This window comes from Lathamus discolor, chromosome 10 (genome assembly GCF_037157495.1).
Source record: "Lathamus discolor isolate bLatDis1 chromosome 10, bLatDis1.hap1, whole genome shotgun sequence".
In the NCBI taxonomy this organism is placed as follows: Eukaryota; Metazoa; Chordata; class Aves; order Psittaciformes; family Psittacidae; genus Lathamus; species Lathamus discolor.
In genome coordinates, this window is record NC_088893.1 from 15,934,013 (window position 1) to 15,951,305 (window position 17,293).

At 43.6% G+C, this 17,293-nt stretch overlaps 1 protein-coding gene across 4 annotated transcripts; it reads right to left on the reverse strand.

Annotated features, from left to right (window-relative positions):
• Positions 1–180: 180 nt before the first annotated feature.
• Positions 181–15,461, reverse strand: RUFY1 (RUN and FYVE domain containing 1). 4 transcript variants are annotated; one of them, XM_065690459.1, is made up of 18 exons: positions 15,159–15,461; positions 12,066–12,239; positions 11,340–11,457; positions 10,609–10,710; positions 10,158–10,281; positions 9,718–9,776; positions 9,061–9,126; positions 8,384–8,453; positions 7,362–7,463; positions 6,829–6,945; positions 5,985–6,152; positions 4,374–4,471; positions 3,794–3,913; positions 3,004–3,133; positions 2,207–2,301; positions 1,714–1,762; positions 1,450–1,527; positions 181–879 (listed from the first exon to the last, which is right to left on the reverse strand). In XM_065690459.1, the coding sequence occupies exons 1-18, from the start codon at positions 15,424–15,426 to the stop codon at positions 736–738; spliced, it is 2,082 nt and encodes a 693-aa protein (XP_065546531.1). In that variant the 5' UTR covers positions 15,427–15,461; the 3' UTR covers positions 181–735. The 4 variants fall into 4 exon arrangements, with proteins under 4 accessions (XP_065546531.1, XP_065546535.1, XP_065546532.1 ...); XM_065690463.1 differs by having other exon boundaries at positions 15,208–15,353; XM_065690460.1 differs by lacking the exon at positions 15,159–15,461 and adding an exon at positions 12,576–12,870.
• Between the last annotated feature and the right edge of the window lie 1,832 nt (positions 15,462–17,293).

Here is a 17,293-nt window from a genome sequence, read left to right on the forward strand (position 1 = left end):
TGGTGAGGGGCCTGTGGAGGGAGGTGGCTGCCCGCCGTGTCCCGGGGTGTTTACAGCGAGCTGGGAAGGGAAGCAGTTAATGCCATGAGGTGCGCGGCAGCAGCTCCAGTTTGAGCCCTCGCTACGTGGGGCCGTACACAGCCCCTCTGACAGCTGCTAAACACCAGAACTCGATCTCACTTTCTGTTCTTGCAAAAGGCTTTATTGTGTAACAGCGACTCAGGACAAGTACAGTGTGTGGTTTCTGATGGCAGTGACCAGAAGGCACCTTCATTGACACCATAAAGCTCATTCTAGAGACAACCATAAATTGACTTTCCCTCCCCGCACTGGAAGCAGACACGGACTGAGCGCCAGCCTGTGGAGGAGCAGAAGCACCTACGGCAGCGGAGGGAGGAACTAAAGTTAATGTGCAGAGCGACAGTGATGTCTGTGGGATCAAACGGACGTAGAAAGGCCATATACAAATTTTAATACAAATATCTATAAAAATCAAAAAAGTGAAGTTGCATTTTAGTTTCAAATAGAACTTTCAGGGAAGTTACAACTAATACAGTTTCCTTAATTATTCCAGTGGGAGAAACCCGAGTTTGCATCATCCCTACACCCTGTTTCACACTGTTGGGGTACAGTGGAAAACGCCCCAGACCAGCACCCGCTGCATGGACAATGCCCGCAATTCAGTTACAAAAATAATGGCTACTTTCCATGGTGAAGGGCAAGGTTCCGACAGCCTTAGGAGGAGTTAGAGGAACACCGCTGGAGGAGTAAAGTGTGGCATGTGTCACAGACACGGACGGGTTTAGGGTACGATGGCAGCGCCAGTTCGTTACTGGAACAAGTGTTGCAGAAGATGTCCCCGCAGTTCCTGCAGTGGTGCTGCAAACACAGGGTTACAATCAGCACAACTGCCTGAACACCCAGCACGAGGGACGCTGAGATCAGACCCCAGAGAAGCTTTTGGAGCAGACTGACATCACCCTGCACTCCCAACAGGCCCAGCCCTCTCCACAGCTCTGATCCCTGCACAGCCCGGCTGCCTGCCTGGGCTGGAGGAGCGGCTCTGCTGCTGCTCTGCAGCCCACCAAGCGGGCAGACCCTGCTTCCAGCAGAGCTCTATGGGAGGAGAGCTGGTGCCTGGGCTGCTGGGGACCCCATGCAGCCACCTCGAGCTGTCCCAACCCACCAGCAGGACCCCAGCACTGAGGCACAGAGCACCCAGGCCTCCAACAGGGAGGGGAGGAGAACCACAGCACAGGAGAATTCGGCCCCCAACAGCTCCCTGCCAAGCACAACACCACTGTTTTTAGCACAGGAAATGCCGAATTACTCCTCCCTGTAGTTATCATGCCAACCAGCTCTGGAACGGAAGCATCTTCCCCAGCAAACAACAGCACAGTTTCTGTTTTCCATGACAAAAGGAAGGAACAAGCCACTGAACACCACTACCTTCCTTCTGGAGATTGAGAACTCCTTGTCGCACTGCTTGCAGTGTGTGGCTTCATCATCCTTCAGCCAGGTATGACCCTAGAAAATGAGAACAAAAAGTCACTGCAGATACAATTCATTTGTAAAACACAATTCAAGGGCAGTTTGCCAATGGTGGTGATGTTTTTCCACAGCCACCTTTGGGAGTGGGCTAACCAGGGTGAAATGTGAAGGTTCTAAATGAAATGTGTATGTTCAGTCAAATCGCCTATGAGGTGTAAGTACCTTTAGTGCTTTATTTACTTCTTTAATATCTTCCATCTTCAGCTTCGATCTGAAAAATAAATAAAGAACAAAATGGTTTCCTCTGCATGACTTTACCTTCGGGACCGTTCCCTCTGACCCGCAGTCCCACTGCCAGCCACTGAATCTGAACTGATTCTTCAGTCAGTGCCATGCCCAGTATCACCAGGAAACCTTTGTCATTGTCACCTCGGGGTTTGCCCCTTTTCAGTATATTCAGAGGAATGTGGGACAAGTGCAGTTCCCCTCTGAGAACTAAGCATTTTCTGCACTGGTTCCTGTCTCAGCCATCTTAGCCATGCAAAGATCTCCCTTCGCTTTTATTTCATAGCTGTTTAGTTCCCTGTGCACATGAGCTGCCTCCTGAACTTCTCAGCTTTATTGGTTTTTACAATGAATGTGTTCTGAAATGATCTGTATCAGTCTGGTTCTCCTCCTCCATGCCACTTCCAGGAGTTCAGTTTCTAGGACTTACTGGCTGAGATGAAGTCCCATTTCCTGCAGAGCTTGCTCCTGTTCCTCGCAGACCTTCTCTAACTGCTGCTTCTCATCTTGCAGTTTTCTCAGTTCCTACAAAATCAAGCACAAACCCGGGTTTGACCTATAACCTCGGTCACTCTGTCCAAGCTACCCAAGCCGTTCACATGAGTAAGCTCCTTACAACGCTACCTATTTCTAAGGCGTGATTTTTAGAATGACGTGGGTGAACTACCCATGGGCTCTGCACAAACCGTTAACCAGATGTACCAGGGAGAGGAAGATTTTCAGGCTTTAAACCTCCTTGAGCATTGCTGGAGTGCAGCAATGCTGTGCCTGCACATGAGTGTATACACAGACACTGGTGTACAATTGTGCCTTCAAAATCTAAACTCCCAGAGACAGCAGCAAATGCTTGAAAATGTGTTCTTAGGTTTGTTTAAACACAGTTGTAAGACCTCCCACAGTCACCGAAAGCCATGAACTTGCTACTCTACATGAACAGGGCTGTCTCACCAGGGGACAGCAGAGGAGCTTCGTGTCCCCAGCTATCCCATCTCAGCTGCAGCTCCTGACCAGCCACGGCTCACTCGTGTGGCTGAGGCAGGGCAGGGAGCTGGAGGTGGCTGAAGCTGCTTGCCTTTGTCAGGCCCGAGCCCTGTATTAGCATCTCATGTGCAGACTTGTCTTACATCAGCCAAGCTTTGAAAGCCCTCAGAGGAAACCTTCTACTGCAGATACAAATACAGCACTGGTGCTGAGCCAGCTTCAGCCCTGAAGTTGCACTGTGTGTACCTTTTTCAGTCCTTCCATTTGCTGCAGTTCTGTTTTAAGCAGGGTGGTAGCATCCTTCTCCTGGTGTAGTTCTCTTTGCAAAGTCTGTCTCTGTTCCTTTTCAGACTTTAATTCCTTTTCCAGAGTTGAGCTATTTAAAAAGAATTCATTCTAAGAAACCCTATAGCAGAAAAATACCTCACAGCACTTATTGACAGCAACAGTATGAGAAGCAAAAACCTAGTCCATAAGAGGGCAAAACTTGAGTGGTGTTGTGGGAAAGAACAGGGGTCCTATGGCAGCAGACATCAAAAGCTGTATTAGCATTTTCAGGTCACAGAAAACAAGCAGCAGTGAATGGCAAAAAAAAAAGGAAAAAACCAAAACCCCAAACCCAGTCCCCACAGGTACATACTCGACCCCCTGTGTTTAAACTGCCATGTTTAAAAATGACACTCTACTATGAACCCCCAAACCACTCCAAACCTCCTGTTTGGATGCCAGTCACTTGCTCAGCCTACAACCATGCCCATGTCTATTTAGTGGCAAAGCAATGGAAAGCTCCACGGCCACTCAGAATGGCCAGACTTCCACTGGCATTTCATGCTCTAAACTGGATGTTCTGGAAAAAAAGCTGCAGTCCCTCCTGCTACCTGTGCTGTGCAGAAGGGCTGTGCTTTCCTACGTCAGTACTTGCCAAACCCAGTGTAATTCAAACCTTCCCTTTTTAGACCTGAGCACCACAGGAGTAGAAAGCACTTCTTAAAGCAATGGCAGAAGGAAAGTTAAAAACCACGATGAGACTAAATACCATTTACTGTCCAGCTGGGACATCTGCTGCCGGCAGGAATCAAGCCTCCCAGCGAGCTCTTGCTTCATCTTGTTGCACCTTTCTTCTGCAGCCTGCCTTGCCTTTTCTGCGTGTTGCAATCTGCAAAGGAACGAACATGTTAATTCACATGCTCCTTACCCACACCCTCTCATTCTGCTCTTTTAGATTCACCACTCACACCTTTCTAAAAGCTTAAACTGAAAATGCTAGTGGAGAAAACCCCACAAACCACCACCAGAAAAGCCTTCAACTGTTCCTGCACACACTCCCGCCTGCCCCAAAGCTGGAGTCCTGCCTGTCCTTAAAGTCAACATGTTTTCAAAACAGCCTGCCTATGGAAAGGGCTATGGTGTTTGAATGGGTCAATATGGACATGTTTGCCTGGGAAAAGAGAACAGGCAAGCGCTGGGGGTGACAAGGAGGAGGAAGGAAAAGGAACACTGTGCTGACACACATGCCCAAAGGTCTATGGGAGGTGTATAGAAGGTCATCCTATAAAGCTTTCAGCTGGAAACTTTCTACTGACTCCAGTGTTGACTTTTCAGCCTCTAATGATTACCTCTCTTCCATCTGTTTCATAGAGGACATCATCTCGTTTGTTTTTCCTTCAAAGGAGGATATTGCTTCTGTTTTCTGTTGTAATGAGCACTCTGCATTCTGTAGGAATAAGAGAACAGACATTCCAGATAATATATTTCAGTTCTCTAAAGCACAAAGTGTTATGTTTAATGAATGTCTGCCACTAGATAAAGAATGTTCGGCTTGTTAGAGGCCATGACTGGGTCTAACTGGAATGTACAAACAAAATGCTGATAACGCCAGAGCATACACTCCTCAACTTGTTTTTGCAAGAGCTCAGCAAAAAAACCCCCTTATCTGTACTAAGTTCTGACCTGTGAGATCAGCTACAAGCCCAAAACCTTCCCTTTAGAAACAAACTTGGAGAAAGAAATTCTCAGATTCAATTGACAGGGTCAATTGTGATTTGAATGTAACAACTGCACTCAGTGGGCATGGAACCAGGAAGCCAAATAAAACAAGTAATGCTTTGGAAAGAAAAGGCCTCGCTCAGCACTGGGGTTCCACTGGCTACTGCCTGGCAAGTTTCTGTGCATCTCTGGAGCAGCCAAAGGCCTGAGCAGGCATCAGGGAACAGTCCATAAAATTGAGAGAAATCTCTTCTGCATTCGTGGCCCCAGCTATGGCAGGGGAGGTTTAATTGAGTTCTCACTTCATTAAGGGAGACAAGCTCTGCATGTTTTGTGTGAACACTCCTCCACTGCTTCCCTGCCTGTCAGTATGTTTTGTCCAATTGAAAAAACAATACAAAACAAGACAAAAAATACCCCCACCCAAACAACAGAAAGACACAAAACCATACCCAAACCCCTGCAGTAGATATGACAAAAAAAAGTCTAAAAACTGCCAGGGCAGGAAAAGACTGAGGAAGGGAGACATGCCCAGAAAGCGAGTTTTCCTCTTCTCTAGCCATCTTACCTCTGGAAAGGCAGGTTTTATACCAAAAGGGGTGTAACAAAATACCTAAACCCATCCAAAAACTTTCTGGTAGCTCCAGAGGCCAGACTGAGCACAGAGTTCCTCCCTCCTCAAATCCAGTGTTGCCTTTCCACCGCCTGTAACACTCAGCTGACCATCTGGGTACAGACTGCAGATGACACACAAAAATACCCAAGTTTTCTGTTGGTTTAGGGAGGCCTATTGTTGGTTTAACATAGTAAACAGTGTTAAATATGGTGCAGGTGAAAGGCAAGACAACAAACACAACATGGATGGGAAGCAGCAGCAAGACAGTCCTAGGCTGCTGTAAGTCAATTTTTAAAGACTAATCGTTTACTGATTAGGACAAAAGACTCTTGTAAACACCTTCTCCCCTGGGAGAGCTCTCCGTTTGTCTCAGCATTTGTTGATGATCCTGTGCAGCATATCCAAGGAAACCCCCTTTCTTTCCAAACATACCCAATATCATACCAATAATGAAGTATAATGAAAAAATGAAACAATTCCTTCTACAATTTTAAAATATTCTTAAGAAAATTGTGGCATCTAAGTATTCCTTCAGGTTCATATAAGTGCACTTGCAACCCCAGTGCATGTTTATAATGTAAAGATCAGCACTACAGCTGCTTTCTCTTCTCCACTCTGTACATACCTGAGATTTGTGAAACATCTGCAGGTTTATAGCCTTCACTTCTTCTAACTGTTGGCGAAGTGCAACTAAAGTGTCTTGTTTTTCATGAGTATCTTTCTCCAGAAGTTTCATGGCAATCTCCATTTCTGTTTTCATTCCAATTTGCAGCTCCAACTCTTTCTCTAGTTCCTTACAAAGAGGTTTCCCAGTTACGGCTATGTGGTCATATGTCAGAGATATGCATTTCCAAAACCCATTTAGCCAACCCCATACAGAAACAACGTCCTACTCTGAGATAATGTAGAGCTATGACTTTACAGAAGAACTAGGTCTTAAATGATACCTTAAGTTAGTAAAACCAAACTCTTATTTCAGCTCTTCAGTTCAGGGCAAGGGTACAGCCCTCTTGGCATGAAGTGCAGAGCTCAGTGTAACTTAGCAGCCTGTCAACTGAAGCATTTCTCCTGGCAGCTGGACTTCAGCTGACTTAGATCCATCTGCTTCAGCAAGCCTGGGCAGCCTCTTCACCAGCCACAAATTAGCAGTAACTGTGCAAATGATGTGCATGTACCACATTTCCTTCCCTAAAGACAGCTGCTTCTCTGTGTTTTGATCTTAGTCTCTGCTATAATAATGCTGGTAGGTTCTTAAAAAGGGAAAGACCTTATATTTTCAGCATTCCAAAAAGCCCCAATTCCCAGTTCCTTACAGACACTGTTAATAACCAGTTCCTACTTGCACTTCTTTTATGAATTCTGAATAGCTGCAAAAAGTGCATAGCACACATCTTGTATTTGTAATGCTCCCTCAAAGCATGCAGAATCCTGGATCTTTCATTTCAATTTCTATAGTTAAGTTTCCTTACCAGCCTAATTTTCTTTTCTTCTTTCAACTGCTTCCAAACATCACTGTACATTTCATCAAGGCCCTGGCGTGACTGCTTGTAAGTATCCAACTCTACTTTTGTATCCTCCTTTGTTACCTACAAGAAACATCAGCAAAAAAGCCACATAAGATCACAGAGCTATGTATCTAAAGCATACCTCAGAAATACTGTGTCACACACAAGAACTTAGGAGTTATTCCAAGTAAAATCCCACTATTTTACAGTTACAAGTTGGCAAATGTCACTAAGCTGAAATTTCAAAGAACAGAATAAAAAGAAATCATTCTAATACTTTTAATGTTTTCTCCTTCTTCAAGTATATGTTTAAATGTGTAGTAAAGAACAGCAAAATCTAACAACTGTGCATATAATACACAAGAACAGTGATTTACACAGCAGCATGCCAAACTGTGCTTAGCATTGCAGTTCAAAGTGCTGTTGAGGGCACTAACTACAGCTAATCAAGAGATCACTTATTTCAAGGATCCATCGTCTTTAACTGGGTGTCCCACCTCTACGCTTTTTTCACTCCGTTCACGAATCAATTCATTCTGTTGTTTTAGCTGCTGCTGCTCCTCTTGAAGTGATCCAATTCGGTCAGTGGCTGCTGCGAGCTGTTTACAAAGAGAACATACCTATATTTAATCACTATGCAAGCATGCAACATCTGGAGAATTCTGAAGTCAATAGCTCAGCCTTTGTAGCAGGTGCACTGCTCACTTCCCCTTTCATCCCTTTCATTCTCCCCAAAAGCTGCCTGGCCCTTTTGCAGCTGCTTTCACTGAACAGACCAAATTAATGGGGCCCACCAACATTTGTTCACTTGTCCTCTGCTTTACTCCCTCATCAATTAGTTTTAAATATTAACTGTGCAAAGAAATGCATCCTAGTGTGAAAGGCTAAAATCCACCAGAGATCACAGATTTGTGTATTCATTCTGGTATGAACTAGAAGTCACACAGCAAGTCAGGGGTGACATTCACTGGTGGAACCTTATGGCATTTTCAAGTGGAGATACCCCAAAAAGTACCAGAAACTGGACTATACAGACACAAATATATGTGTGTATCTATATACAAATATATGTATACATATACATACATCTTGCCCCCCCACATCCACCCCTGTCATGCATACTGCTGGACTCTATTTTAGTTCCCAGTTAGGAAAGATTTCCTAACTGAAGTGTGATTCTTGTCTTTTTCCAAGTTCTGTTAACTCACATAAGCAGAAGAAAGAGTGACAAGTCACGTTCATTATAGTGACAGTTTGGGTGTAGGCACCATTGCAATACAAAAACTTGATTAAGGAAACCCTGTCTACCATACGTGCTCCAAAGCATTTTAACAACCAACATAATGTGGAAGCTCTTCACAGAGCCTTTCCCACGTGCCAGCCCTCGCCAGTCCTACCAATCCCCCACATTCCACCAGTGTCAACTCAAACATTTCAGGTCTAAGGTATATTCTCAGGGAGTTTTGCCTTTGCTTTTGGCAAAGAGCTATGAGAAATATTTAACAGAGGAGACACAAACCTCTTCCTGGAGTTTTGAATTGGTCTTTTCTAAACAGTCTATTTTGTTCTGAAGATCTGCAACTGTGCAACTGCAGCCAGAAAGAAAAGATGCATAAAAACAATAGAAGTGCCGATGTTCAACATTTATTCCTATCCTCAACCATACTTCTACCATCTTGCATTTGTTAACAATGAAATACTTTCATGAGCTGGCAAAAAATCCAGAGGAAGGACAACTGTTCCTCTTAAGCACCAAGAGGACTATGTATTTCCGGACATGTGGCAGCCTACTGTATTAACTGGCAGCCCTGCTCAGGCTTAGCTTTTGCAGTCTTAACACCTCTTGTGTTCAAGAGCGTAAGTGAGGCCTGCTCATCCCAAAGGGCAACCTACGGCAAAAAAATAGAGACTCTTCCTTTAAAGAATGAATTTCCAGATGCACTTGTAATAGTTTCTCTTGCAAAAGCAGCTCCAAAATCTCAAAAAAGTAAACTATTGTTACACAGACTTTTTTGCATTTCATATGCCATCAGAAGAGTACAATTACAAAATGAAACTAAGATTCTGGGAAATAATCAGAAAAGGCATTTCAGTATCAGACAAAAATCTGCAAGACTGACAGCAGAGACATTCAAAGCCATACCAGAAAACTAAGCAGGACAAGTGTTTGTACATTAGAACAGAGGAAAATCCCACCTTAGATGTCGGTTCAGTTCTTCCACATAATGCTTCTGGTCAAGGACAGCTGTAATCCCTCCATCTCTAGTTGTAAAAGTGAGAATTTATTGATTGAGAAGAAATTCCTTCATTCTAAAAGGCTAGTTTGTCCCAGGGTTTTCAGCACAGACCTGCACACTGAGTGCCAGAAGCACACAAACTACCAAGTCTGCTGCATTCATGACAGTGCTTCTAACAGTTGCAGTGTCTAACCTACCTAATGCTTTATCTAAAACTAGGATTTTTTCCCCTGTAACTTATCTTTCCCACATAGACAGCTACTTAATCGAGAGCATTTCTGAAACAGCACCTAAGAAAGCAGTGATTTAGCAGCGGTTGACTTGGCATCTCGTAAAACCAAATAAAAACCACAATCTAAAAGTCTGGGTGCTTTTAATTTGGTCTCAGCTCAAGACACAAACTCTCCACCCTGTACTGTTGTTAGAAGTACCATGGGGTCAACTTTTAAAAGTCAGAACTTTTGTTTAGTTAACAAAATCTATTTTGGATTATTTTTTCTTTTTTTTTGATGATTAAAAGAGTTTGAGGTCTCCAGCACTCGTGGGCTGCCACAGACTGACAGGTTTGTTTGACAAAACCCGTAACAATTTACAATCACTAATTCACCATACTTACTGTTTGCCATCGCTGTCCTGGGTTTCCTTAAGGTACAAGGAAAAATCAATCACTCCAACCTGAAAGCATACATGTAAGGTATTAACACACCTTCCCAGTGCAATTCCGTGTAGCAGCAGGCATTCCTTTGTATTTGGAAAAAGGTAAAAACCTGAAGTTTAAGTGTAGACAGGGAAGATAATATCCACATTCTTTAGAGCTGAAGCAAACATGCAAGCATCAAAATAGCCACATCTGGTGTACTCCTGGTGTTTCCTGGCGGTTATTTGAGAGCATTTCCATAAACTGCTACTTAGGGATGGATACTTACGTACTATTTCGATTCAACACAGGCCATTCTGGACAGAATTCTGAACCCATCTCAATAAAGTATTTATGGATGTGCTTAATTCTACTACAATTTTATACTGATTGACCTCTATTAAAGCATTAATCTTTACCTGAGAATCCAAGTCTTCTCCTTTTAAGCAAAGGTTTGCATCAATAACATTCAGTCCAACCAGCAGACCCACAATAACTGCTCCTTCCTCCTCCATCATCAATGCATCAGGTTCATAAAATTCACTATAAGAAATATTTTAAGACATCACTACACATCAAGATTATTATGATATTTTCATCACCGAAATCATATGAACAGTAATGTAGCCCTTATAAAGCTCAGCTGGTCAGCCCCTTCTCACTAACTTATTGTACAAGGCAGAAGATGCAGAACTCTTACAGAAAATATTCTGCTTGTTCTTGTAGGTTCACTGCAAAAAACAATTAACAATTCCCTCCTCTGCAGGTTGTAAGAACAAGCTTAAACTGGTCAATTATTGACCTATTACTGCAACAAAACAAGGTTTCAGTGATTCATTGAATACAATCTACCTGTGTCTGTACTGTTACCTCAATAGATGCTTATGGTCCAAGAGCACTTTGAGATAATCTGCCAGCTTCTTTTGCATGAGTGCTAGATAAAGCCAAGCCCTTCCTCTTCCCACAGCAGTCCTAAAAGGAAAAGTTGCATGTTTTCGTAAAAACAAAGAAAAGGGAGATGAATTTTGCTACTTACTGAAAATACAACAGCAATAAATAATAATAGTAGTAATAATAATAATAAAAAATCTTGGGGAAATGAAATGCTGTTTCCAGAACACAAAGCAATTAAATATATCCCATTGCTTCATCAAAGGGAAAGTATATTGTAAAGTCTTCCTAACTTGGAAAGACATCTTTTCAGCTACCACCATAACCCAACTACTAGTGCATCCTAGCATTGAAACAAGTCTCTCTGCATCACCCTGAATTACCCACATTGAATACTACTAGAACACGTACAAAGTGACACGAAGTCATAAAAGCAAGGGAAAGAAGAAGGAAAATGCATGTAAAGACTTTACAGTTATTTTTAGCAAGGTGACAGGAGCTTCCAGATGCTGTTTTTAAACTTGCAGCAGTATCTGAATCAGCAGCACTACATATTTTGAAATGTCCCCTTATTTCTTGAAGAAGTCAATGCCTCCTACATATCCTGGTTTTGGGCGCAAGAGCTCATTAAGGAAGGAGAGAGGCTACAAGAAGGATTCTTTTCTCCCAGAAGTATAAATGAAATGCCTCATCCCCAACAACCAACTTACTTCAACTCTGGCAGATTTTTAACACTAGTTGCTATATCTGATGCTTCAGGACAAAGTTTTTCCACTAGCTCCAAAGGACCAAAAAACGATTTGTTCTGTCCAATAAAAGTCTTCTTCACTAGAGGGAGTATACAGAGAAGTTTGTGAGGTAAAGTGACAGGTTTCCAAGCCCAAAATTATAGATTTTAGTCTACCTTTTACTTTGTCTTACAGCTCCTAATATGTCAATGAAAAGGGGGCATTAATACCTTGACAATTTAGGAGGCACAAAATACAGGGCATAGGAGAAGGCAAGGGCAGGTAAGGACAGGACAAGGGGAATGGCTTTAAGCTGACAGAGGGGAGATTGAGCTGAGCTCTTAGGCAGAAGCTCTTCCCTGTGAGGGTGCTGAGGCACTGGCACAGGGTGCCCAGAGAAGCTGTGGCTGCCCCATCCCTGGCAGTGCTCAAGGCCAGGTTGGACACAGGGGCTTGGAGCAAGCTGCTCCAGTGGAAGGGGTCCCTGCCCGCGGTAGGGGTTTGAAATTAGATGAGCTTTAAGGTCCCCTCCATCCCAAATCATTCTATGATCCGATCTGTAATACGAATGAGCATTATACAGTGTATGTGATTAATATCAGCATCATACAGGAGTCAAGCTGGAGACATGGGGGGACACAACACAAACTCATGTATCTGCCCCTCCTGACGTGGCAGCCGGAGCCGGTGTGGGGAGCGGGCGCCCACCTTTCAGCCCATGCTTGAGGCAGTGCTCCAGCACCACGAAGAACTGCTGCAAGGGCGGGAAGTCCGAGTCCAGCGTGCGGCCCAGGCTCAGGGCCGACTGGATCAGGGTTTTGATGCTGAGCTTCATCATGTTCATGAGGTTGGCGCGCTCCTCCATGGCGTGACACCGTGCACCTGGGTGGGGAGAGACACGGGCGGAGGAAGAAAAGCTGCTTTTAGAGACGCACTCCAGAACCCCTCAGCGCTGACAAGAGCGATGCTTCCCCGTCTCGATCTCCATCCTGCGGAGGTGAATGGCTTCGCAAGAGCTGGTGTAAGGCACGAGTGAACCCCCCCCCCCCCACCAACACCTGTACGCGCGGATCGAGAGCGGTCATCGTGGGGACCGGGGCCGCTTCCCGAGCCCTGCCGCTCTCCGACCCCGCCGCCATCGCCCCCGGGGGGGGGAACCAGACCCCCGGAGCCGGGCCCGGCGCCACCTCAGGGCCCGCGGTGGGGGGGGGGCCCTACCTGAGCGGTGCCGCAGGGCAGGTCCCGCCCCCGTTACCACGGCAACGGCTCACGCACCACCACGACCACCGACCCCGGGAAATCTCGCGAGACAGAGCGAGGTGAGGGCGGGCTGCGCGCCGCGCCGGGCGCCATTTTAGAAAGAGGCTGTGGTGGCCGAGGCGGGTGGTGATGCTTTGCTGGGTAGGTGATGCTCCTCCTCGGCCCTGAGGAGAGGGCGAGGCACAATCGGGCTGCCAGCTACCGCTTCGCCTTCAGTCAACAACAAGTTCTGAGAAACACTGCCTGCTGCTGACCACTGGCTACCTAAATGGTGTTTTTGAGCAGGAGAATCCTGCTGTCGCCTGTGGATCAAACATGGCTGTATTCCTTTGCAGAAATAGCAGTTGTGGAAGCACAAGGATTAAAAAGTCTGTGATAGTTAGAATTTTGGTGTCGATATTGTGATGTTACGCATCAGGAACAGAAAAAAAAAGCTGGCTGCAGAAACACGCAAGTCAGTGACTTTCTTTGGGTACTGGGGTGTTTCAGTAGTAATGCCAGCTTATTTTGCTGGTTTCCTGAAGTTTTTACTTTATGATGGCTTGTAAGCCATGCTCAAGGTACACACCTTGTATTATCCACAAGACAAACCAACAATCCAACCAACCAACCATGAAATGTGTTTTCTGAATATAAATTTAAGGGTTTGTATTAAGTTAAACAACTCCTTCAATGGTATTTTTAGACTGTTGCAAATTTACACAGTCAACCACATCTGTAAAACTGTGTACAAGCTGGTACATGTAAAATAGACAGGTACGTAGGCAAAACAGACACATTACCAAGCCTCATTACAAAGCCAAGCCTCAAAGATTGGGAATTGGGTTATCCAAGTGAAAAGATCACAGACATTATGCTGCAATCCTTAAGAATGAAGTCACAGAGTCTTGTATCTCATTGAATTCAACAGATTCGTTTTAACATCTTTTTGAAGCCCCATGCCTTGATTACTGTAATTACTCCGCACACTTTGAAGTCAGAAAACACTGAAGCAAAGCGAGCAGTTCTCCATCTCTCGGTCTTTCTGGCTACAAGTCTTTCTAGATTTGTATTCAGATTTGTAGCTCCCTGCCTTCTCTGCACGGCAGGACACAGTTTCTTCAATGGCAGACTGGTTTTATGATCTGCCTTTCTGTATGTCCAGCTGACTGCACAGTATGCAGCACAGCTTACATGGGACCAACAGAGCTGAAGCAGCAGGTAGAGGTTATAAGATCTCTGGGGAAAAGATGGCAGCAGAGAATGAGTTGCTAGTTTTCCACACGTGGTCTTGCAGGCCTCAGCTTATTTCTTAAAAATACCTGCTTTCAATTGTATTTATAGTGCTTGGGGGAGGTAGTGTTTTAACCTCTTACTTTACAGACAAGAAGCTGGCAGATTATGGTAAAAGTTCTATTAAGTGTGGGAGCTCCATTTCAGGCAAGAGAAGATGTTATTTCCCCTTGCCAAATGCTGCATGTTGTGTTGAATTACGTCTATGTACAGCATTATTCCAAATGCAGCTGAAGACAATGGATATTCTGCACATTGTCAGGTAGGATCCCGAGTGCTCAAGATGGGCTCCCAGGAAACAAATCTGTGAGAAGTTTGGTGTGAGACTTAAGAGATGCAGGGAAAGAAGGAATCTAGGGTTTTCAGGACAGAATTGATCTTAAACTCTGGCTATGCAACACATGAATCTTCACAAAAAATGAAGAATCAGCAGTAGCGTATTTCACCATGAAGCAACAATCCATCCCCACAGAACTCCCGCTTGAATACTTAATACCATTAAAAACAAAAAGGTCAGCACCAGTTAGCAAAACTGAGCTCCACTGCTCCAAAACCATTATACACTGCACTGAGACCCTGAAGAACAAGACTCCAGGCCCAGTCACTGCTCCATTTAATGTTTTTGTTCCATGTTATGAATATAATCGAGATTTATAATTTATAGAAATTTATAATTAGTAATTTCCATATGAATTCAACTAAAGCCCTTTTAATTCAGTTCAAAGAGACTGGTTTCATAAATCTGTGTGGCTGCTATATCCATAAATACAGATGTTTAATAAAGGAAGGTCTGGTTAAAAAGAAGGCATTTTTAGTGTGGTTAAGAAGTAATTTATAACAAATCTGTATCTTAGTTCACTTGTCCCTTTTCTGACATGAAGCTATCCAAGAAGTGCAGCATAGCTCCTCTGAGCCAGCACACCCAGAAGGATATGGGGTTGATAGATCACTTATGGAGCAGTGAAGCTGCTGCTGAGGTGAACTTTAAGGGAGAGGGGGAGAGGAAACAAATAGAAGCTGACTGCATAAAACAAACATCCATTTTCCCAAATATATTTAGAGTTCAGAATTTTCCAGATAATAATAAATTCTGTTAAGTTCTCCATCTGTGTTGTTTTTCCAGATTTGCTTAAACAAAACTCTGCAGCATCAGATTGTTAACAATAAATTCAAATAACCGTGCATCACTGGCGCTAATCAGCAGCACTTACGGGAGCAAACTTATTTGCGCACCATTAAAGCAAGTTTACTAAATAAGCATAACCATACTTGTTTTTGCTGTGCTGTCATTGCTGACTGGTTTGGACATGAATCCTACCAAAGATGCAGACTTCAGAGCGTGGCCATAGCTCAGCGCTAAGTTTTCCGAGGCTTTCTTGGCCAGCGACAAGATGGGCGCAGACCACCTCCCTTCTTCCGTTCTCCCTTGTTCCTGGTTTTTCAGCTCGGTCGCGTTTGGGATCTGGGTTTTGTCAATAATCTCAAAGTCTTCCTTTCTCTCCGCCGCAGATGCGGTGCAACTCTCCCCTTCAGCCATCTTTAACGTGTCATATGACACTAGTCCTGAGCAATCGAGCCGCGGCCCCGCGCCCGGCCCGCCGCAGGTACCCACGGGGCCGCTCAGCCTTGGAAAAGCAGCTGCCTGCATAAGCAGGGACAAAAGACAAACTGCCCAGCGCGGAGCAGCTTGCTTGGTGTGCCGAGCTAAAGGCTCTGGGGAGGGAAGAATGAAGGGGGAAGGGAGGTGCGGAAGACCGAGAAAGTTTACTTTTAAACAAGTTATGAAAGTAACAAAACTACACATAATTTTCTTGCTGTGCTCTCAAGCATCATTTCCAGTTAGAAAATTTGTGGTATCTTTTGACATCACAGATTTATGCAGTTAAATTGTGACAAATTAAAGAAATCTCTATTACTTTGTCTGCAGTTCAAGTTGCTGTATCTTGATTAGAATAGTGAGTTGGTGTGACAGGTTCACTGTTGTGAAAAGCGCTTGCTTGCATCACTGACATTACAAAATGGCTGTAGGCAGTAAGGACACGTCATGAATGTATTTGGGCTGCATTTGGTAGAAAAGTTCTATCATGAAGGGGAACTGAAATTATCCTGGTATGAAAATTTGATCTTTTTGCATGTCTTAAATATTGATGGAGCCTACTGATGCATGGCTTATTATCCATTTTTCCATCCAGCAACTCTTTGTGCTTAAGATACGTCACTCATTAGCTGTATTAGCTTTTTTGCTACATAAAGGAAAGGGTTTTGTTTGATTGGTTGTGGTTTTTTGTTTGTTTGTTTTATTAGGAAATGTGAAAAGGAGAGTTAAAGATCAATTTCAGTAGTCTTGCAGTAAAATAAATCTTCAGGTCTGTATCATATTTGTTCTCCAGCTGTAAGCTATCCTAAGAGTGATTGTGTGCTCTTGGCTTCTCAGACACTGAAAATTTAAGACCTTTTGTTCCTCAAAGCACAGGGAAGTTCTTACGTTTTTGTTGAGAATTCAGAGATCAGCAGCCTCTTACTCACCCATGATTCATAGGAGCTAACTATAGGCTTTAAGCTCCCTTTGTTCAAAGGTTATAAAGGTAAGTTTTACTCCATCTTGTGGACTCCAGCAGTATTTGGCTGTGTTTATAAGGAAGTAGAATTTTAACAGCTTTGTTAGATTGCAGCTATCTTGCAGCTGACTATATGAATATACCTCTGTTTGACCTGGCTAAAACTTGACATTGGTTTTCTGACTTTTGCTATCCACCATTAGAGTCAAGGCAATATTGACTAGAGAAGCAAAACAGAATTCTAAGCATTGAAGTAACTTTTTTCAATACATCTGCAGAATAGTGTATACAAGTTTTGTGACTGAGAAAGTAAGAGCAAACCAAATCTCCTATTGACCTCTTAGTATTGCTTCCATAAGGGAATGATGTGTCAGATGCCCCTTTACAGCCTTACAATTAGCTACTTTGTAAAAATATTAAGTGTAGATAGTAGATGATAATTGTTTCTTATGTTACTATTGAAGAAACATTTGATCATTTTATTTCAGGTGCCTGCAGAGATCAAATAGGAAGCTTTATACTGTGCATAAGAAATTTCATATATGTTTTGCTACACAGCCATATGATTTGATTGTACTTCCTCATTACTTTGGTCAAAGTGACTTAAATGTTATGAAGTCAGCCACTGAATGTGTTAAATGCTCTCTTTTCACACTCTTCTTATTTTAAAGCAGGCAGAAAGTCTTGTAACCTTGTAAGTGAGCCCTAAGTTAAAGGTTTGTTTTCTTTACCAAGTGTCTTCTTAGGAGAAAATCACATTTAAAATACTTAAATAACAGTGTATTTGAAGTATGTAGAAAGATTATTCCTGAAGGAGTCTCTTTTAATCAGGAAACTGTCCATTTA